This window comes from Talpa europaea (genome assembly GCF_964194135.1).
Source record: "Talpa europaea genome assembly, chromosome: 7".
NCBI classification, from domain to species: domain Eukaryota; kingdom Metazoa; phylum Chordata; class Mammalia; order Eulipotyphla; family Talpidae; genus Talpa; species Talpa europaea.
In genome coordinates, this window is record NC_140074.1 from 81,529,483 (window position 1) to 81,551,924 (window position 22,442).

General features: G+C 46.2%; 1 protein-coding gene across 1 annotated transcript in view; it reads right to left on the reverse strand.

Moving 5' to 3' along the window:
- The window catches only part of ADAP2 (ArfGAP with dual PH domains 2), a gene marked incomplete at its 3' end in the record, with an annotated part of 28,221 nt that extends 9,458 nt beyond the window's left edge, over positions 1 to 18,763 (reverse strand). The window contains exons 1-6 of the mRNA XM_084237346.1: positions 17,852 to 18,763; positions 16,854 to 16,984; positions 15,166 to 15,257; positions 11,915 to 11,994; positions 10,883 to 10,995; positions 1,537 to 1,683 (exon numbers count right to left, since the gene is read on the reverse strand). Coding sequence (XP_084093472.1) covers positions 1,537 to 1,683; positions 10,883 to 10,995; positions 11,915 to 11,994; positions 15,166 to 15,257; positions 16,854 to 16,984; positions 17,852 to 17,945 — 657 coding nt within the window. The 5' untranslated portion in view covers positions 17,946 to 18,763. The remainder of the gene's footprint in view (positions 1 to 1,536; positions 1,684 to 10,882; positions 10,996 to 11,914; positions 11,995 to 15,165; positions 15,258 to 16,853; positions 16,985 to 17,851) is intronic.
- Between the last annotated feature and the right edge of the window lie 3,679 nt (positions 18,764 to 22,442).

Consider the following 22,442-nt stretch of genomic DNA (forward strand, 5'->3'; position numbering starts at 1 on the left):
TGCATCAAGAACATTACCCAGCATAGAATTAACAGATGCTCGCAAAATATCAGCCCTGGGGCCTCCCTGGTGGCGCAAGGGTTAAGACCAAACCTATGAAGCTATCTGCGGCCACTGCAGCATGAGTTCGATTCCCAACCAGTCAGGGAGAAACCCACATGGCGCAGCAGACCTCTCTTGACTCACCCGCTGCTCCCCTCAGCAGTGTACTTTGGTCAATCTGCCTGTTCTGCTCCCCACTCCGTCTCTGGTGAATCCTCTCACCCTGCACCACACCTCTGGCCTGTACCCCAGCTCTTAGATGCATAAATAAATAAATCTTTAAAAAAATATATCAGCCCCATCTTTCCCCTCTCCACCTCCACTTAGTGTCTCTGTTCCTTGCCCAGTCATGTGACCCTCCTCATTCTGACAAAACTTATTCTCTTAGACCTGTATTACTGGCCTGCTCTTCTCTGACGGGCTTGATTTCCTTCCTAGAACTTTAAGTAGTGCTTCTCAAACTTAAAGCTGCATAAAGATCCCTGGTGGCATAATGGGTTAATTCTTAGCACTATGAAGCTATTAGCAGCCTCTGCAGCCTGAGTTTGATTCCTGAGCTGACCCACATGGTTCCAGCAGACCTCTCCTATCATGCCTGCTGTTCCCCTCAGCAGAGTATTTCAGTCAGTCTGCCTGTTCTGCTCCCCACTCTGTCTCTGATGAATCCTCTCACCACCCCCCAACACCCTTGGCCTACACCCCAACTCTTGTATGCATAAATTTAAAAAAAAAGAGCCCTGGGGGATCCTATTAAAATGCAGTTTCTGGGCCTCCCCTGGTGGCGCAGTGGTTGAGCACTGGGCTGCAAAGCTGCCTGCAGCCTCTGTAGCGCCTGTTCGATCCCAGGCCACCAGCGAGGGTCCCACATGGCACGCAGACCTCTCCTGCTGCCCGCTGCTCCCCTCAGCAGTGTACTTTGTCAGTCTGTCTATTCTGTTCCCCACTCTGGCTCTGGTGAATTCTTTCACCCTCCTGCGCTTCTGACTGTACCCAGTGCTTTTATAAATAAATAAATAAATAAATCTTTAAAAATAAAATAAAATAAAATGCAGTTTCTAATTCAGTAGGTACAGGGTGGGCCTGAGACACTAGTTCCAATAAGTTCCCAGGTGGTGCTAATGCTGCTGGGCCAGGACCATATGCTGAGAAGCAAGGTCCCTGCTGCCTGGTCTTCCATCTGCTCCTCCTCCCATACTCAGAGTCTCCAGCCCCATCTGGATTTGCCATTGCTGGGCATAGTCCCTTCGACTCACTGGCCTCCCCTTGGTGGCTATGCACTGTGCAGATACACACATGGTCCCTGCCAGTTTCCTCTCGTTCATCTCACTCTGCTTTCCTCATAATTCTGTCTCAGACCTAGAAGTGAGTGATGATAGATAAGGTAAATAGCCACAACAAGTCTCAAGAGGCAGCTAAACAAGGAAGTTGATGAGCTGAGTTTGCCAGGGCCAGGGGTGCTGCGGGCAGGCTGGTGCGGCAAGACCAGTCTCTCACCTTTCCATTTTCATGAAACACAAACAGGTTTCTGATGTGACCCTCTCTCCTGTAGGTGATCTGCAGACCGTGGGGGTTCCCAATCTTCTCTGTCTGGAAGGTGGCATTCAAGTCCTTGATGTTGATGACCGCTTTGGGCCCTTTGCCCTAGAAGAGCAAGCAGATACTCAAGAGGCTGACAGTAGGGTGATTTCTTATCAACCTTAATGCAAACAAATAACTAATTTGTAACTTTGCATGGGCATTCAGTGTTCTTGCTCTAATATTAAGACACAGAGATTGGTCTCCCTGGTGGCACAAGGGGTTAAGACGCAACTTACGAAGTTCTCCGCAGCCACTGCAGCATGAGTTTGATCCCCACATGGCGCAGCAGACCTCTCCTGTCTCTCCCACTGCTCCCCTCAGCAGTATGTTTCAATCAGTCTGCCTGTTCTGTTCCCCGCTCTGTCTCTGGTGAATCCTCTTACCCCCACACCGACACCTCTCACCCCCACACCGACACTTCTGTACCCCAGTTCTTGTATGCATAATAAATAAATCTTAAAAAATAAATAAAACACAGATATTCTCTGTTCTGTATTCAGCCATCCCACCATGCCTGCATAATCAGATTAGCTTTTTGTGAGTTGAAAAGGGGACTTAAGACTTTTCAAAGTTTTTATTCATAGAATTTCTTCTGAAGCAAATCATTCATGGAAGCCAAACAAAATAAGACCCATAAAACAGTTAATAGCAGATATGGGGGTTTTGGAGCACTGCTTCCCACACTGATTCCCTGTTCTCTAGATTCTGAAACACAATTCAGGCACTAAAAGATGCTAAGAAGGGAAGGGAAAAGAAATGCTTTATTTTACCATCAATAAGGTCGAAGAATGATGAAAACTCTTCAGACCTGTGGTAGCCATTAACCACATGTGACTATTAAAATGAAATTAAATTAAAGCTTCAGTTCCTGGGCCTCCCCGGTGGCGCAGTAGGTTGAGTGTAGCACTGTGAAACTGTCTGTGCAGCCTTTGCAGTGCAGGTTCAATTCCCGGCCGGCCAGGGAGCTACCCACATGGAGCAACAGATCTCTCCTATCTTGCCTGCTGCTCCCCTCAGCAGTGTATTCAGCGTGTCTGCCTGTTCTGCTCCCTGTTCTGTCTCTGGTGAATCCTCTCGCCCTCCCACGCCTCTGGCCTGTACCCCAGTTCTTGTATAAATAAATTTAAAAAATTAAAAAAAAACCCCAAAACTTCAGTTCCTTAGTCACACTTAGCTCCATTTCAAGTGCTCAGGAAAAACTTCTGGGCAGTGGCCAGGGTATTGGAGAGGGCAGACAGAGAAAATTCCCATCACTGAAGAAAGTTCTATAGGGCTATCTTCTCTAACGGGAACTTAGATCATATTTGTAAAATTGTTCTGTGTTTTTGCTTTTACCCACAAATTAGCATCTAAGAATCTATCCCAAGGAAGTAACTGAGTTACCATGCAAACATGTATGTCAAAAGACATTTACTGTCATGCTGTTTATAGTTGTTTGAAAAAAGGGAGAAACTCTTTAAACTCCATTTAGAGTTTAAATAAATAAATAAATCTAAATAAATAAATAGATCATGATACATCCACATAATAAAATATCACAGAATTTTTAAAAGGATAATTCAGATTAATACAACTAATATGGGAAAATGTCCATGAGTGAGAATTACAAAGCTGCAGAACTAGATGTATAGTAGGAATCTATTATATATAAATTATATAGATATATTTATATCTGCATCTATATACCTTATATATATTTATGTATATATGTGAATACATACATGTGAACATGCATAAAAGTATAGATAATATTACACCAACAATCTTTATGCTTTTTTTGGGTGGAAGATTACTAGAAGACTTTTTTTTCAAGATTTATTTATTTATTTATTTATTTATTTATTTATTTATTTATACAAGCACTGGGTACAGTCAGAAGCGCTGGAGGGTGAGAGAATTCACCAGAGACAGAGCGGGGAACAGAACAGGCAGACTGATGAAATACACTGCTGAGGGGAGCAGTGGGCGTGGCGGGAGAGGTCTGTACTGGCATGTGGGACCCTGGCCTGTGGCCAGGGATCTAACCTGCGCTGCAGAGGCTGCGGGCAGCCTCACAGTCTAGCACTCAACTGCTGTGCCACCAGGGGAGGGCCTAGAAGACTTTCTTTTTAAGAATTTAACATAAGGGGGCCTCCCTGGTGGTGCGAGGGGTTAAGCACAGCACTGTGAAGTTATCCACAGCCACTGCAGCACAAATTTGATCCCCGGCCAGGGAGCTGACCCACATGGCACAGCAGACCTCTCCTGTCTCCCCTGCTGCACCCTTCAGCAGTGTATTTCAGTTAGTCTGCCTGTTCAGTTTCCTACTCTGTCTCTGATGAATCCTCTCACCTGCCCCCCACCTCTGGTTTGTACCCCAGTTCTTGTATGCATAAATAAATCTTTTAAAAAAAAAAGAATTTAACATAAGGGGTCTCCCTGGTGGCTCAGGGGTTAAAGTCTCAGTGCTATCGGGCCTCCCTGGTGGCGCAGCCCTTGAGCGCTGGGTTGCGAAGCTGAAGCTGCCGGCAGCCTCTGCAGCACCGGTTCGATCCATGGCTGCTCCCGGGCCACCAGAGGAGGGTCCCGCATGGCGCGCAGACCTCTAGACCTCTCCTGCTGCCTGCTGCTCCCCTCAGCAGTGTATTTCAGTCAGTTTGCTTGTTCTGCTCCCCACTCTGTCTCTGGTGAATTCTCTCATCTCCCGTACCTCTGGCTTACACCCCAGTTTTGTATGCTTAAATAAATAAAAATAAATCCTAAAAAATGAAGAAAAATTTAACATAAGAAATACTAAAAATAGAAGAAGTACATCTAATTTTGTCACTGTTCTTCCTAAATTATAAAAAGGAAATATGGGGCCTCCCTGGTGGTGCAAGGGGTTAAGTCTCAGCACTATGAAGCAATCCGCAGCCACTGCAGCATGAGTTCAATCCCTGGCTAAGGAGGTGATCCACATGGCTCAGCAGACCTCTCCTGACTCGCTCACTGCTCCCCTTAGCAGTGTACTTCAGCCAATCTGCCTGTTCTGTTCCCCACTCTGTCTCCGGTGAATCCTCTTACCTCCCACACCTCTAGCCTATACCCCAGTTCTTGTATGCATAAATAAATAAATCTTTAAAAAAAGAAAGAAAATCATTGCCATGAGTTTGATATTTATCCTTTTAGTTCACTGTTTATATTTTTACAGACATATCTATATACAACATGTAGCACTGCTTTCTGTGGCTTTAATTTACATAAATGTCATTTTATTATATGGCTCATTATATATTTTGGCACTCAACACTATATTTCAGTTCTATCCATGTTGATAACAATCTAGTTTTCTCTTGTAAGTGACTACATCGAATTTATCAATCTATTTTCCTAGCAACATATATTGAGGTCGTTCCTGATTTTTTTTTTTTTTTTTTTTTTTTTTTGCTGCATTCAATTTGTGTCCCTGGGATACATACCTGAGTTTCAATTCTTATTTGGTTATAGTATATACACAGGAATGGAATTGCTAGATGACTGTTGATTTTTTTTCTCTTTTTTAAAAATATTTTATTTTCTATAATTCTTACATCATTTTCATTTTTGCACAATGTATGCATTTTCATTTTGGTAATATTCACCGTACAATTGCATCCCCCCTTATTTTGACCCTAGCCCTTCTTCTCCCGCCCCTCCCTGATGATTTTTTAAAAAGGCATGTACACATGTAACCACCCCAATCAAGATATAGAACATCACTATCTCCCCAGAGAATTTCATGCCACCCCTGCCCCACCCCGATCAGTTAGCTGCTTTCTATTGGTATAGGGAAGTTTTGTCTGTTCTTGAATTTCATATAAATGAAAGTATATAATACATACTCTTGTATAATTATTTTGTTCAGAATACTTTTTGATTAATCCATGTTACATTTATTAGTTGTCATGATTATACTTAGATATACTTACAAATAATTATTTATTTTGTTATTAATTTTAAATTAATATCAATTTTAATGTTGATTTTAATTAATTTTATCTATGCAAAATCCATTTAACTTTAATAATATTCTTACTTATATAATAGTTATTACATTATGATCATGTTTATATTTATTATTAAACTTGTCCCTACAAAATAAAAACTGAGTAATACTCCATTCCACCAATATACTAAATTTGTATGTTCAATTAGTAGTGAATGGACATCTAGGTTCCTTCCAGGTTTTGACTGTAACAGAATAAACCTTCTATGGACATTTATGTACAAATCTTTTTGTGGACATTTTTGTTCCTCTTCAGTAAATACCGATGAGCGGAATGGCAGGGTTATTATATGCATTTAACTTTATTAAAAACTGCCGAATTGTTTTCCAAAGAGGTTGTATCATTTTTTAAAAGATTTGTTTGTTTGTTTGTTTGTTTGTTTGTTTGTTTGTTTGTTTGTTTGTTTGTGAGCCAGAGGTGCGGGAGGTGAGAGGATTCACCAGAAAGAGTGGGGAGAAGAACAGGTGGATCCACTGAAATACACTGCTGAGGCAAGCAGAAGGTGAGGCAGGAGAGGCCATGTGGGTTGCTCCCAGGCCAGGGGATTGAACTCGTGCTGTAGTGGCCAGTGATAGCTTGATAGCGCTGTCTTTAACCCCTGTGCCACCACAGCACTATCTTTAACCCTGTGCTCAACTCACAGTTGACTTGCTGGGGTACAGTGGCCTCTCCTAACTTGGCATCAGCACCTTTTCTTCCTGCCTTTTATTTTTAAAGATTTATTTATTTATGCATACAAGAACTGGGGTACAGGCCAGAGGTGTGTGTGGGGGTGGGGTGGGAAGGATTCTTGATTTGTAAGGTTTTTTTAAAAATGTGTTCTGAGTATTAATATTTTGTCATGTTGAGTTATCTTCTGGGTTTCATTTTCCTAACACTTTATTTACATTTTTGTATTTTAAAAAATATGCAAAGAATTACCATGATAATAAAAATTTTTCCATATTGGGAAAGAAATTTTTAAAAACAAAAGCAATTCATTCTATTTTTAGATTGTTTTATAGAGTCAACTGGCTTAGGACTGAAAAACAGGTCAACTTTTTCCAACCAAGCTTAAGGTCCTGTCCTATAGCTCAACGCACAGTTGACTTGCTGGGGTACAGCGGCCCCTCCTAACTTGGCATCAGCACCTTTTCTTCCTGCCTTTTATTTTTAAAGATTTATTTATTTATGCTACAAGAACTGGGGTACAGGCCAGAGGGGTGTGTGTGTGGGGTGAAAGGATTCACCATAGACAGAGTGAGGAGCAGAACAGGCAGAATGACTGAAATACACTGCTGAGGGGAGCAGCAGGCGAGGCAGGAGAGGTCTGCTGTGCCATCCCCTGGCTGGGGATCGAACTTGTGCTTCAGTAGCCACAGACAGCTTCATAGGTTGCGTCTTAACCCCTTGCACCACCAGGGAGGCCCTCCTCCTGCCTTTTGTACCTCAACATTTTTCAGTGCTTTCAATTGATTAAAAAGAAATCTCTACTTTCACTTGGAAGGCTTATCCTCTTCCTCCCCATTTTTCACCTGGCCATACACTACAACCACACTGGACAGACCTTCTGTACTTCTCTGGTCCAGCTAGGAAAGCAATAGGGGAAGTAAATAATAATTTCCACATACAGGAAACAGAATAAGTTGAAGGCTAAGGTACTCAGAACTTATCCTCCTCTTTGTTGTCCCCTCTTTCATAATTTCTTTGCTCGAAACTTCTCATATTTCTGTCCTGTGAATATTGGACTGTCCCAGGGATGAGTGTGGTAGATAATCTCCAAAGATAGCCCTTACTAATTCCTTCCCTCTCTGAATCAGCATGCCACTCCACCCATATGGAGGTGTAATCTCCCTTCCCTTTGAATTGGGGTCAGCTGCTTGAATTGCTTTGACCAACAGAAGGTTGTTCCTGACCTAACCTTTAAGAAGCCTGGTAGCATTCCTTTTTTCTTGAGGAAAGTCAGCTGTCATGTTGACTTTTAAAACTCAAGCTAGAGGGCCTTCCTGGTGGCACAAGGGGTTAAGACGCAACCTATGAAGCTATCTGCAGCCAGTGTAGCACGGGTTCGATTCCCAGCCAGCCAGGAAGCAACCCACATGGCGTGGCAGATCTCTCCTGTCTCGCCCACTGCACCCCTCAGCAGTATATTTCAGTCAGTCTGCCTGTTGTGTTCCCCTCTCAGTCTCTGGTGAATCCTCTCACTGACCCGCATATTTGGCCTGTGTCCCAGTTCTTGTATGCATGAATAAATAAATCTTAAAAAAAAATCTTTTGAAAAAATAAAACTCAAGCTAAACTCCTGGATGAGGAATAACCACATAGAGAGCAAGAAGCCACGAGGGTATGCCAAGGCACCAGAATTGAGTGACTGAGGCTTCCAGCCCAGTCTAATTACCAGCTAGATGCAGTAGACTGATCCAGATGTTGCCAAATGGGATTGTGGGAAGTCACAAATCAATGTCTTGAGCCACCAAGTCTTTGGGTGGTATTTCACTTAGCAACAGATAACTAAAATGTTCAGTCCTTGGACATTTTTTCATGCACATTCCCTGCCTAGGTGATCCTAGCCAGTTTCATCCTAAGCCAGTTGACATGCTGATGATTCCAGCATAACTTCTCTCCAAATATCTAGACTCATCTTCTGGTGTCTCCTGGGTAACTTCATTACCATTAATTTATATGGAAACGTATTTATATGGGAAATACCGTGAGCACTTCTAGACCCAAAAAATAACCCAGCAAATCATACCAAATACAACCTACTTTTAGGTAATGGGGGAAACCTGTATCCATCTTCTTTCTCAACATATCCACTTGGATGACAAGTAAGCATCTCAAACTAAAAAGGACTCTTAATCATTCCCTTAAGAAGACAAGTCTTTGCCACCTCAGCAAATCTATCCTCCTAAGATAACGTGGAAAACTTGGCATCATCCCTCATTCCTCTTACTTTCACATCCCACATCCAATCCTTCAGTAAATTCTGTTTGCTCTGTTTCTAAAATATATGCAACATATGACCACTCTTTCACCATCATCATTTCTCACTTGATTACTGCAATAGCTTTCAAACTGGTTTCCCTGCGCCATTCTTGCTCTCTCCCTGCTCCACCCTCAACCCAGCAGCAGCCAGGTGCTCCTTTTAAAATGTTGAAGTCAACCCTTTTGTGGCTTTCCACCTCAGAGTAAAACCAAACATTTTTTTTTACATTACATATCCAATAAGGGATTTGTATCTAAATATATAAAGAGCTATTAACACTCAATAAAAAGAAAAATAACCTGGTGAAAATATGGGGAAAGGATCTGAATAAACATTTTTATAAAGAAATGGCTGGGGCCTCCCCGGTGGAGCAGCGGTTGAGCGCTGGGTTACGAAGCTGCCCGTGGCCTCTGTGGCGCCGGTTCGATCCCCAGCTGCTCCCCGGCCACCGGAGGAGGGTCCCACATGGCGCACAGACCTCTCCTGCCGCCCGCTGCTCCCCTCAGCAGTGTACTTCGGTCCTTCTGCCTGCTCTGCTCCCCACTCTGGCTCTGGTGAATTCTCTCACCCTCCCGCGCTTCTGACTGTACCCAGTGCTTGTATAAACAAAACAAACAAATAAATAAATAAATAACCATGCCTCTATAAAAAAAAAAAAAAAGAACTTGTCAAAAAAAAAAAAAGAAGAAATGGCTGATAAGCACATGAAAAGACATTCAATATCATTAGCCATTAAGAAAATGCAAATCAAAATCTCCATGAGATACTAGTACTGATACGTTACCAAATGAATGAATGAATGAACGCCAAAACACAATGCTAAATGCAAGAGGTCTGCTTTAAAAGACAATATATATTTTTACCACAAATGATTCCATTTATATGAAATGTCCATAGAAGGCAGCTCTGTAGAGACAGAAAGTGGACTGGCAGTTGCCTAGGGCAAGGGAGTGGAGGGGAGTAGAGCATTCTTTTTGGGGTGTTGAAAAGGTTGTAAAATTGATTGTGATAACAGTAACACATTGTGATTATACTAAAAGTCATTAGTTGTACACTTTTTTTCTCCAGTACCATTAAGTCTTTATTCATTATATATACATATATATATGTGTATGTGTGTGTGTGTGTGTGTGTGTGTATATATATATATATATATATATATATATATATATATATAGGTATATATTTAGGGAAAAGAGAGGCTGGGAAAAGGGTTCGCATGAGTGTAACAAATTGGTAACAAATGGGAAAGGAAGTACCCAATAGACAAAATCAACCATCAAATAAACATTTCCCACCAATGGGAATTGCACACTTTAAATGGGTGAATTGCAGGATATGGGAATTATATCTCAATAAAGTTGTTACCAAAAAACCCACAAACAACCTCACGGACCTATAGGGTCCTTAACAGGACCTCAAGGACCTATAGGGTATTCTACCATGTGCGTTCACCTCCCTCAGTCCTTTCCTTTGTTCATTTTGTGCTGATCACTTTGGTTTCCTCGATGCCTGATAGACCCACGAAACACACTTGCAACTCAGGCCAGAGCTATGGCATCTAGTTGATCAGTTTGTGCACTGAACAAAAAGCTCCTGGTTGAGGGAAGGAGTAAGAGAAAACTGAAATCCAGGCTTCTGCTGGTCTAGACTGGGGACCAGAGTCTGTGGCCCTCACTAGGTCATCTTTTTCTAATGGGCATGCAGGTGTGTATGTGCCAGCCTGACATACTCGGGACTTCTGCACATTCTGTTCCCTCTCCTACTCTTCCCTGCATCTTCACACAACTCATTTTCTTCACCAGTGTCACTGGAGAGTCACCCCACCCACACAGTCATGGTCTAGCCCTTCACCCTCTTTGATTTCACTTCATAGAACCTATTGCCACCTGATATATCATATGTCGATGTGTTTGGGTTACCACTGGTCTTCTCCCATTAGAATTAAAGCTCTATGAGAACAGAGATTCATTTAGTTTACTGCTGTGTCCTCATGCCTAGAATAATGTCTAGCATATAGTATGTGATCAATAAATATTTCTTGAGTGTGTGAATAAATGAAGTAAATTCAAGTAACTCTCAAAGGCTGAAACATGGACCAGACTAAGCTGATTCTAGGTAAGCAGAGGTTTTATTTTTAGTGGATTGTGTTGATTTTAAAGCCAAGGAAAAGAATGCCTAACTCTGTGTGGTTGAGATTTCCACAGGATAAGGCACCACTGATTAGAATGCAGGCCCCAATGGGATGTGAGCCCAGAGCCCAGGAAGGGACCCCACCGGTCTGGCCTCTTACCTCTTCTTTAGTGTAGTACTTCAGGAGGCCTTCTTTTGCGAGAAGGATAAACCTCCTCCTCAGGAACTGAGCGTTGTCTCTTCCCCGCTTCCACAAGAACCCATCTCGGTTACCTTAGCCACCAAGGAAGAAAAATAAAGAACACCCGAGACCTTGTGAATGAGCAGCTCGTGGACTGTGGCTGGTTCCAGGGTTGAAACAAACCCTCTACCTGATGCTAAAATGTCTTGGATCTGACTTAGCTATTTATCTATCTGGGGATTTCTGTTGGGCTCCCCAACTCTCTTCCTCGGCTGTCTCGTGGGAAGACATAGCAAACCCCTATTTAGGCTAAATATTGACAACCTGGACTGATTGTGAAAGAGGCCCATGTGGTCCTGTCCAGCCTCATGCTGCTATCGGGCCTAATGAAACTTCACAGAGCGCAGGAATAATGAGTGCCCTCCAGGAGCCTGCTGGTGCGAAAGATGCAGCGTGCTCCTGGTAGCTAGGCGAGATGAACGCTGGCTGCCTCTGGTCCTCAGAGACTGGTTTTATACCCTGTACTCTCTAGGTCAGTGTCAGCTTGGACTCAGAGCAGCTGGTCAGAAACTGACAGGTTCTGAGCCACAGTAAGGTTGTGCCTTACACAAAGGCAGGAAGGAAGACTGGAATTGAGCCCAGCTCCTAACCAAGCCTGTAACACACCAGTGCTGAGCCAGGAGCAGGGGTGTCCTTTTCAATGGGTCTACCCAATGGGAGAGACTTCCTGCAGTTTATACACACGTGTTCCCTGCAAGGACCCAAGACTCTATACAATTGTTCCCTGCAAGGACCTAAGACAAAAAAAGCTTCTCTGGTGACTCAGACCATAGACTCTACCCACTGATATGTTACAATACATTTCAGAGGCCAGGAATCCAGGGCTCGGCCTCTGTGACCATAATGATGGCAACAAGTATCTCTTGGCTGGACTTTGCTCCTAATACTCAGGCACTTTGTTTCAGGACTCATTAGAAGACAGACCTCAAAAGATGATGAAAAGAACTTTACCTGGGGGTGGGGTGGTTTCCCCATCAGCCATAAATTCTTGTCTCTCATACTTAGCTCGAATCCATTGTTCCTTTAAGACTCTGAAAAGAGAGTAACATTCGGTCAGTTGCATCTGCTGCATTTTCTTCCCACAGTGACTTTCCAAGACCCTGCAGCTGAGGGTGGGGGCATCAAATAGCCACCTCACTGCCTGCTCAGGCTACCCAGAGTTTCTCGGGCTTGGTATTATTAGCATTTGCGGTAGGCTAATTCTGTGTTTGGGGGATGTCCTTTTTTTATAGGATGTTTAGCGGCATCTTTAGCCTCTACCCACTAGATGCCAATAGCAGTCCCACCCTGCTCATCCAGTTGTGATCTCCAAAAATGCCTTGAGACATAGCCAGTGTCTCCTGGGGGGAAATATTTCCCTGTTGGGTTATAATGAAACTACTGGCCTGTTCCCACCCTAATTTCAGTCCTCTAGGTCACATACCAGTTCCCTTAAGGTATCTACACTGCCACCTCCCACCGCATACTCCCACCCTAATTTCAGCCCTCTAGGTCACATACCAGTTCCCTTAAGGTATCTACACTGCCACCTCCCACTGCATACTCCCACCCTAGCCTCAGTCCTCTAGGTCACATACCAGTTCCCTAAAGGTGTCTACACTGCCACCGCCCACTGCATACGCATAAATTTAAGCCAGAAGAGTCCAAGAGCCTTTTTCCCATGGTTGCCCAAAAAATCTGGGTGTGCCACAGTGGACAGAGCAGTGGACTTGGGATCTGACTTCCTGGGGTTCCCATCCCCTTTACCATTTATCCACTGTGACGGAGAGCAAGTTATTAACTCCTCTGGACTTGGGAAATATGCCAACAATATTATGCCTCCCTACCTCAGGATTGTTGAGACATATAAAGATATATAAAGGGTCTAATCTAGTACCATGTTCAGCACATAGTAAGTGTTTAATGTTAGCCCAATCAGATACCGCCATCCATGACTACTATAGAAAACCCATGCAGGGTTTCTAATTAAGAGTAGGCTTAATTTAACAGTATGGTTTTTCTCTCCCTTTCCCGGGAATATCCTAAGATCTACATAACCTCACCACTAAGCCATAAAGAATGACCTAGAGCTGGACACCTAGCTCTGAAGGTCAATCGGAGCTCTTCCTCTGGCTGTGTGAACCAAAAGCGAGAGAGGGATGAATGAGAAGCCCTCTCTAGAATCAAACTGGGAGCTGCAGCCAGGCAACTGGAAGTGGCCTTGCTCCCAGCTGCATGGAGGAAGCCTAAGTGACAGGAAGATGCAGGAATGAGAGCCAGAGAGCGTGCGAGAGACCTGATAGTGTTTGAGCTCCTGGTCTATTTTTTTCTTTTTTAAAAAAGATTTTATTTACTCTTTTTTTAAAAAAAGATTTATTTATGCATACAAGAATTGGGGTACAGGCCAGAGGTGCTGGGGGGGGTGAAAGGGTTCACCAGAGACAGAGTGGGGAGCATAACAGGTGGGTCTACTGGAATATAACGCTGAGGGGAGCAGCGGGCAAGACAGGAGAGGTCTGCTGTGCCATGTGGGTTAGCTCCCTGCTGGGATCAAACTCAAGCTGCAGTGACAGAGATAGCTTGATAGCGCTGAGACTTTAGCCCCTGTGTCACCAGGGAGGACCTCTCCTGGCCTATTCTTCCTGAGAGTGGCTCCACCTGTCTTTCATGTGATCTGATCTCTAAAACCTATGACATCCTCTCGTGCCTATACTAGTTTAAACTGGGTTTCTGTCACTTAAATCAGGAGTCCTACCTATTGCACAGCCATTAGCCCTACGACATTGAGAAGAGTCTGGGAGCTCTCCATGGAGGCTGAGCCATAGGATCAGAGCTGGAAGAAGGCATGGAGACTGAAAGCTCTGATCCTGGTCCTGGGGGTGAGGAAATTTGAGGAGTTTTAGAATTGAGGGGAGGAGGCCATTGGTGTTCACTAAAGAGCTGTTGTTGGAATCATGACAAGCTGTGTCTCTGTAGGTCCAGCAGAAAGTCTAGCACATTATAGGTGCTCACCAAGGGTCTGTTGCTTTCCCTTGAGAGCAAAGGGCTGAGTAGCAGAGACCAGAAGGGCCAGGCCCTGTCAAGTTGAGGCTGGTTCAGCCCTCAGCTGGTCCAGGGGCCGGACAGCATTCTGAAGCTGATACAGAGAAATAGATTAAAACTCATTCAGTCTCTACAACCATGCTGTGATGTACGTATCATCCTTTACATTTCGGAGATGAGGATGCCCTGAGTCAGAGAGGTTTGGTAACATGTCCACCTTCTCACAGCTAGGTTGTGGTAGAGTCAGGAAACAAAACTGGGTCTTCTGACAGCTGTGCTTTCCTGCCACACTTTCATCAGTAGCCCCTGGGTTGTTTAAGTACTGGAAAACTGGAGGACCCGCAGGGGGTGGTTGTATAGTTTGTGCACTGTCTAAAAGTATCCTGCTGAGACTATCCGGCAATGGTAGCCAAAATGCAGTCTGCTCTCTGCAAGCTGTGCCCCCATTAGATTGTGTTTTCCCAGAGACCTTCTCCCTATTTACATAAGGCACTGTCTAGCAGCCATTGCAGTGAGGCTGAGGCCCTGGAAGTTGAGATCACACTGATCCTTCACCTCCAAGGGCCTGAACCCTTCTGCGACTTCACAGCCTCCCAGATTCTCTAGCACTACGGGAGTCACCCAGGCCATGGGCTAGCCCAGTTCTGTCTCTGTAGGCCTCAAGTTTTTCATCGACATCATGGGGTTAACAGCAGTATTAATCTCATACAGTTGTTGAGAGAATTAAAGAAGTGAATGCACACAAGCATTTACACCAGTCCTGGTATACAGGTAAAATTCAATAAATATTAGTAACTACTATTATTTTTATGGTTATTATTCAGGGATCTGGGAGCCAGGCAGCTGCTTTGGAGCTATGCTGAGCTTGGGTAGAACACAGAAATAGCTGAATTACATTTGTTCTACTAGAATACCAGTCTTTCTCTTCTCAGTCAAGTTAGCCAGCCCCTTTAGACTATGAGAACATCAAAGGCAAAGGAACAGATTGTGGAAACTTGAGTTCCTGGAGAGGAGATGTGACAACCCAAGCAATGAAGGTAGAGAGGGGCTTAGACCAGGTCCATGTGTTCTCCAAATGCTTTTCAGAGCTACCTGTCAACCAGGTCCATAGCTGGGACCACCATGGACATAGGCACCAGACATGGGGGAGGGGAGGTAGGACCAGGAAATCACCCACTCACAGGCAGTCGTTGGCCTGGGGGATATAGTAGAAAGCAGGGACTCGGGCTTCGTACTTGGCCTTCACACGGAGGTTCCCGTTGTGGGTCATAAACTGCAAGACAACAGCAACTTGGAATAATATTGGAACTTGAAAAAATGTGAAATGAAACCACTATCTACCCAGAAGGCCACTGTTCTCACAGCCCTGTGGCTGAGTCAGGGAGTTTGACATGTCCCGCAGGTTTGGTCATCCACACTGTTGCGAAATCCCAGCCCCCAGCAACGAGGTGCTACAATAACCATGCCTCAGATAGAGAGCACTTTCCAGTGCTCACATATTAGCTATTTTGATGCCCTCCATCATTTTATTATTACCATCTCTATTTTAGAGACAAAGAAACTGAGGGTCAGAGAGGTTAGGTTACTTAACTCAAGGAGACACATAATAAGGGGAGCTGGGATTTGAACCCAGGCTTGTTTAACTCCAAAGCTCATGTTTCTCCCACTCCATCCACATATGGTCAGGACCACCCCCTTCAGCAGCAGTCCCTGAAAGTCTGCAGGAGATAGATGTAGTTGGAGGATACAAGAAATGGGTGCTGGTCCCATAGAGATGTAGATGAGGATCCTCACTGGGCCTTTGGCACCCAGGTGACCCGAGGCTGATGTGCTAAGAATGTCCCTGTGAGTTAGCACTGGCAACAGCAACAGCATATCTGGCGGAAGGGCAGGGGTGTGAAGAAATACCAGGTTTCTAATTCATGTCTCTTGGGCAGAGTGAACCCTGTTCTCCCCCTCTCCAGGGACCATGGGGCTGTCAGAAGATTTAGGTGAGCTTGGATCCCAGCAGTGACATTTATTCACTGAATGACCCTTGGTAATACTTAATCCCCCGAACTTCAGGGATCTCACCTATAAAAGGGAGAAAATATGACAGGGCACAAATATGATAAAGCATAAAGAAATAACCTTCAGGTTTACATGCTGGTGTACTGGTCTTCTATCTTTCTCCTGCACTAGAATGTAGGTTGCACGTGAGCAGGGACTTTGGCTTGTTCACTGCTCTCTCCTAGTAACAAGCACAGAGTAGGCTTATAGTTACTATGTGTTAAGTGCATGAGTAAAGCATCTAGTCCAGTGGCCCAGCACAGTGCTTGGCACAGAGTGGGTACTCTGTGAGTCTGCTTCCCCAGCAGTTCTGGAAATCCTCAGCCAGCACAGTATAGACTTTCTGGTTGAAATGGTGTTACCCAGGCTGAACATGTTCTCTATCTCAGTAAGTCCAGAAAGCCAAGCTGTTCCCTTCCAGGCTAGGGGACATATGACTTAGACCCTGAGTCAGGATACTTGTATGTCAGCCCAGGACTCAGTCAGTGATAGAAACAGCTGTTAATCGACTACTTAGTTTGTAGCTACATTGGGACTATATTTACTCCTTACAGCACCCCTGTGAAGGGGAAGCGGTATCCCCAAAATACAGATGTGGAAGCTGCGGGCCCACAGCTTATAAATAAGTAAGTCATGGAACTAGGATTTAACTTTAGGGCTTATGTCTAAGCCGCAACTGTAATAGACTGAGTTCTTTTCTCCACAGCTACTGTTTCTCTCTGGGCCTCAGTTTCCTCCCGGATGGATGGGAGCACCCGCCCACTGCCTCCACCCAGCTCTGCGGCTCCAAGGCTCTCCCTCCACGCGCGCCCCTCGCTACCTCCACAATACTGTCGTCCCAAAAGTCAAGTCTCACGGATTTGACTTTGCTGATGTCTGGGAAGTTGCGGTGGACGCCGGAGCAGTTCAGACAGATGAAGATGCCCAGCTTGTAAGAGGCCCAGTCGGGATCTGCAGGATGAGAGGGCAAGAAGCGAGCTGGGCCAGCAAACCCGGACGCGGCCGGGGGCGCCCGGAGGTGCTGAGCTTTTCAGTGAGGATTCCCGGGGCGGTGTCCTGCTCTGCGCACAACGCCGGCCGCTGGGAACCCCTCGGTTCTCCCACTGGGTGAATGAGGCCGCCAGCAGGGAACCTCCTCGCCAGCGCGGCGGCGCCCAGGATAGAGATCTCCGGAGTCCCGGGCGCAGGGCGCGAGGCTGAGGTGCGCGCTACGTGGAAGTTCCCAGCCTCGCGGAGAACCGAAAGGCCAGCGCGGAGGGAGGGGCCGCCAGGCCGGGGAGTCTGGGTTGGGACCCCTCTGCCACCGCAGGGCCTGAGGACTGTGCAGCCCGGACCGCGGGAGCGCGGGGCTGGGGACGGGGCGCGGAGAGGAGGCCCTGGACCCGGGCGCGGGGCTGGGACCTTCGGTGTGCGCAGTGCCTGGGAGTGGGAAGTGGCTGGGATCCCTCTAGACCCTCCGGGGCGTCTGGAGGAGGTGAGGGTGCTCTCAGGTCCCGGGTCCAGGCTCCGGGTCCGCACATATGGAAACATTCGTGTCGGAGTGCAGAGTGCGGAGCCCAGGAGGGCTGGATTGGGGTGTGCGTAGTGCCGGTAAAAAAAAAAAAAAAGAAAAAAAAAAAGAACCGTCTGGGACCAGGGTCGGAGATTCACGGTCTGGGTGGGCGAGGGTCTCGACAGACGGCGTCGGAAGGGCCCCTCCGCGGTGCAGCGGGGCCGCCCGGGTCCTGGCTGGTGGGAGAGGATCCGGCGGGCGCGGGGTCGGCTCCGGGACCCGGCAGCACGCGCCCCGCCGCCCGCTCCTCCCGCCGGCGCCCTTACCCGCCGCCCCGCAGTCGGCGCAGAGCGCGTTGCCGGTGCCCGCCGCCTGCAGCAGCTCCAGCAGCCGCTTCTTGTTGCGCTCCCGGTCGCCCATGGCCCGCCCCGAGGGCTCAGCGGAGCTCGGCCCGGCAGCCCCGCGGCCCGCGGGCGCCCATGGCCGTGCGCCCGCGCAGGCAGGTGGAGAGGAACAGAGCCGCGGCCTCCACCCGCGCCCGCCGCCCCGCCCCGCCCCGCCGGCCCCGCGCCCCTCCCTCCCCCGGCGCTGCGGGCGGCCCGGGGGCACCGCGGGCGCCGGTCCTCGTACCCCGCGCCCGGCGAGGGGAGGGACCCAGCGCCGGCCAGAGGCCCGCGTTCAGACCCTTCTCCGCCGCTGCGGAGGTGCGTGGCCGTGACCACCTGGTCAGCCTCCCGGGACCTCAGCATCCGCCTCTGAAAGGGGAATATGGACAGACGTGGGCTTCCCGGGGCTCCTTGGGAAACTAAACAAGACCTCACTTCTGTTACAGGGCTCTACTGATGAAGATTTTACATCCACCAGAGACTTGGAGAGACATTTTAATACTACCTTAGGAAGCCCTGCTGGGTACCCAGCTCAAGTCGTCTCTTTAGCTTCTGGTCCTCCGAGGACTTTTTTTTTTTTAAAGATTTTATTTATTTTTGCTAAAAGAACCGGGGTGTAGGCCAGTGACGCGGGGATTGGATGGGTAGGGGGTGAGGGTTTGTGTGAGAGGATTCACCAGAGACAGAGTGGGGAGCAGAACAGGCAGATTGACTGAAATACACTGCTGAGGGGAGCAGCAGGAGAGGAGAGGTCTGCTGCGCCATGAGGGTCAGGTCGGCTCCCTGACTGATGGAACTCTGGTGGGTGGGTCACGGTGCTAGCACTGAGATTTAACCCATAGGCCACCAGGGAGGCCCCTCCTAGGACACTTTTATAGGATCTTTTCATCCTTTTTGGCTTTATCATGTGCTTTCTATCTACCTCGCATCACAGTTACTTATATACTTATGTTAATCCCTTCCACACACACTCACACAATATATACTCATACCCATACCCATTCTAGCTTGATGTCAGTTTTTATGTATCCCACATAGCTCCTAGAAATAGCACCTCCATTTTTAGAAATCCAATAAATAGTTGCATGACTGTTCACTATGTGTGACTTGTGGACACCGCTGGGTACTTTTACCTGAGAAGTTCCATCACCATGAGGTGTGGAAAGGCCTCTGCTTCTAGTCTGGGTCTTCCATTAATCCCCGTTCCCCTCCTTCATCCCTGTCCCTCAGACACCTTCTTCAGTGACAGATGAGGTCCTGGTAAGGCACATACTGCACATACTTGCCGTTCCCTCTGCAGGGAAACGCTGATGTATCTATTCATGTGGCATCCTGCACACAGTTATGTCAGGGTTCCATCCTGAGGGATTGCAGCAGATATTCTAGCTGACCTGCCTGCATCCTTAATTCAGCACACATGGGTACACATGCAAGCTCATGGAGTAGCCTGGTATAATGGAACAAATACAGGCTTTGAATCTTGGCTCCATTGCTTACTAGATGTGTGGCCTTGCGCAAGTTCCTTTACTTCTCTGTGTCTTGGGATCCTCATCTGTAAAATGAGGATTTCAAGATTCATCTGATAGCGTCGCAGAGATGTGCCAGCACATGGCATGCAAAACCCTCAAAACAGGGTGGCTGCCTTGCTTCCCCTGGCCCTCTGGTCGGCTGGTGGGATCATCATTTGGAATGCTGCTTCATTTCCCATTCCCCACCCCACCCCCAGAGTAGAATAGGTCAAAGCTCTAGGCCCTGAGGGGAGGGAACATTCCAAGAATAACCAGCTATGAGGGGTCTTTACTGTGGAGGGTAAGATCTAACCCAGGAGCAACTCTAGAGGAATCAGTGAGAGAGTCCAGCAGGGGTCAAAGGGCATGGAAATGTTTACCAAACAGGCTGAAGGATGATGATTCATTTCCTCTGCTTTAGTTGAAAAAAGGGACAGAAATAAATCTCCCAGGAGAAAAATAAGAATGAAGGCAAGGTAGGAAGGCAAGAGGACGGGGAAGTTGAGGGGGAAAGTGGGGAGAAGTCAAGGGCATCATTTCGCCACTGTCCAGAGCCAGAGCAAAACTGTGATGTTGGTGGAGTTGGAGGGGCCCAGGGGATGGTTCTTGGTTTCCCTCTGGCACCTTGAGTCTCCCCATTCCCTCCCTGAAGTTTCCTCAACAGCCAAACCAAGGGGAAATATAGCATCTCCTTCATGGAGAGGAGCTAGAGATTGAGAAATTCCTTCCTGTCCTTATTTCTGGAATTTTCCATTTAACAGAAATCCAACCTTAAGGTAGAATTTTTATTTTGAAGTGGGGGAGATGGTAGAGGGAGAGAAGGATAATGCGAATTAACAATCAGAGTTTCATGTCATTTGGTCACATTTGAATCCACTTGAGCCCTCCAAGGGCCCCATCTTAATCTCTGAGGTGCTAAATTACCTAACATGGAGTCAAAGGTATGAAACAGGTGCCTAAGTCTGATGATGTCACAAAACATCCGCAGGCCGGCTCTCCCTTTAGTCCTCCCATTCCTGTATCTTTTCTTCATTTAAAGAAATTGTAGTAAACTCTCTATTATATAAAACTGGCCATTGTAACCATTTTTAAATGTACAGCTCAGTGGCATTAATCACATGCACAAAGTTGTGCGACCACTATATCCAAAACATTTTTGTTACCATTAAAAGAAACTCCACAGCCTACTCATGGGGATCCAATCCCATCAAAGTTGAGCTAGCTCTGTGTTCGGGAAGCAGAGGCTGCTCTTAAGGGAAGGGCACCATGCCAAAGGCTGTTGTGGCCAGGGTGGATGCCGAGCGCTGGTTTGAGGGACAGGGTGAGTTGAGGCAGCCTCCCTCATGGACTCAGTGCATCCAGCAGCTGCTGGGGTGACAGGGCAGTCTGGGCACTGGGACAGAATGTCCTTGTAAATAAAGTCCCCAGGGTCCCTTAGATCACAAACATCCAGGCCGGCTCTGAAGATTATCTCTGAAGATTGTCTCTGTCAAAGCAAGCTCAGCTGCAGCAGGGTGGGAAGAAAGTCCTTAACCAGCCCCAGACCTGGATTGGGCTCAGGATTCCCAGGGGCTAGACTACCACCCTTTTAAAAATTTAAAGAATTATGTTCTTTAGCTTCAGAATTTAAAAACAAATATTAGAGGAAATGTGGAAAGTACAAAAAAGAAGAAATAAACCACCATTCACTGTTGCAGCCACTGTTTATCCAAGGATTGCTGTGTTTGGTCCTTTGCGTGCATTATTCCATTTCATCTTCACCATAGCCATAGCTCTGCATATTTTATGTCCATTTTACAGATGAAGCACCTGAGTGAGAATATCAGTAAATGTGTCCAAGGTTATACGACAGAGATGATGCACACCGAATGATGCACACAGTACTGGAAGTGGGAGTCAAATCCAAGTTATCTTGGGTATGTGTCATCAGTATGTTAGGTTAAACCATTTGAAGCTGAAGTACAGAGATTGTAATGTCATGCAGTTCAACCTAACACTATGTTTTTAAATTATCTCCCCCACTAGTCTTCACTAACATTTTCATGAATATCCTTCTGGTCTTTTTTTTTTTGAAAAAAGATTTATTTATTTATGTATATAAGAATTAGGGTATAGGCCAGAGCTGTAGGGGGTGAGAGGATTTACCGGAGAAGGAGTAGGGAACAGAACAAGCAGACTGACTGAAACACACTACTGAGGGGAGCAGTGGGCAAGACCGGAGAGGTCTGCTGCACCAAGTGGGTAGCTCCCTGGCCAGAGATCAAACTTGTGCTGCAGTGGCTGCGGACAGCTTCATAGGTTGTGTCTTAACCCCTTGTGTCACCAGGGAGGCCCCCTTCTGTTTTTTTATGCATGTTTTAATATGAGTGGGATCATATTTTTCATATAATTTTGTATCCTTTTGAAAAACATTCTTTACATTATAAATTGCTTATCTAGGTACTTCACATTATCATTTTAATTGCTGTAATATTATATGGTAATATGCATATTTCCTTATTGTTGGATACATAGATTGTGACCTATTTTTTGCTGTTAAACATAATGCTGTACTGAGTATCTTTATGCCCAAAGCTTTCCCCCTCGTTAGTACTGTATTTTTCAGGCAGCACATTCTACTCTAATTGCTCACTGATTACTGGTCTCCCTTCCTCATCTAAGCTTCATCAGAACAGGGTCATGCTAGTCATGTCTGCAGCTGTATCCCTGGCACCCAACTGCCATATGGAGGGGGTCGGGGATTCAATAGATATTTACTAAACAAATGAAGAAATGAATTTCGTTAAAAATGAACATGCTATGAACATTGAACCAACACTGGTTCTATCCCCGGCCACCAGCGAGGGTCCCACATGGCATGCAGACCTCTCCTGCTGTGCCCGCTGCTCCTCTCAGCAGTGTATTTCGTCACTCTGCCTGTTCTGTTCCCCGCTCTGGCTCTGATGAATTCTCTCACCCTCCCATGCTTCTGGCTGTACCCAGTGCTTGTATAAGTAAACAAATAAATCTTAAAAAGAAAAAAA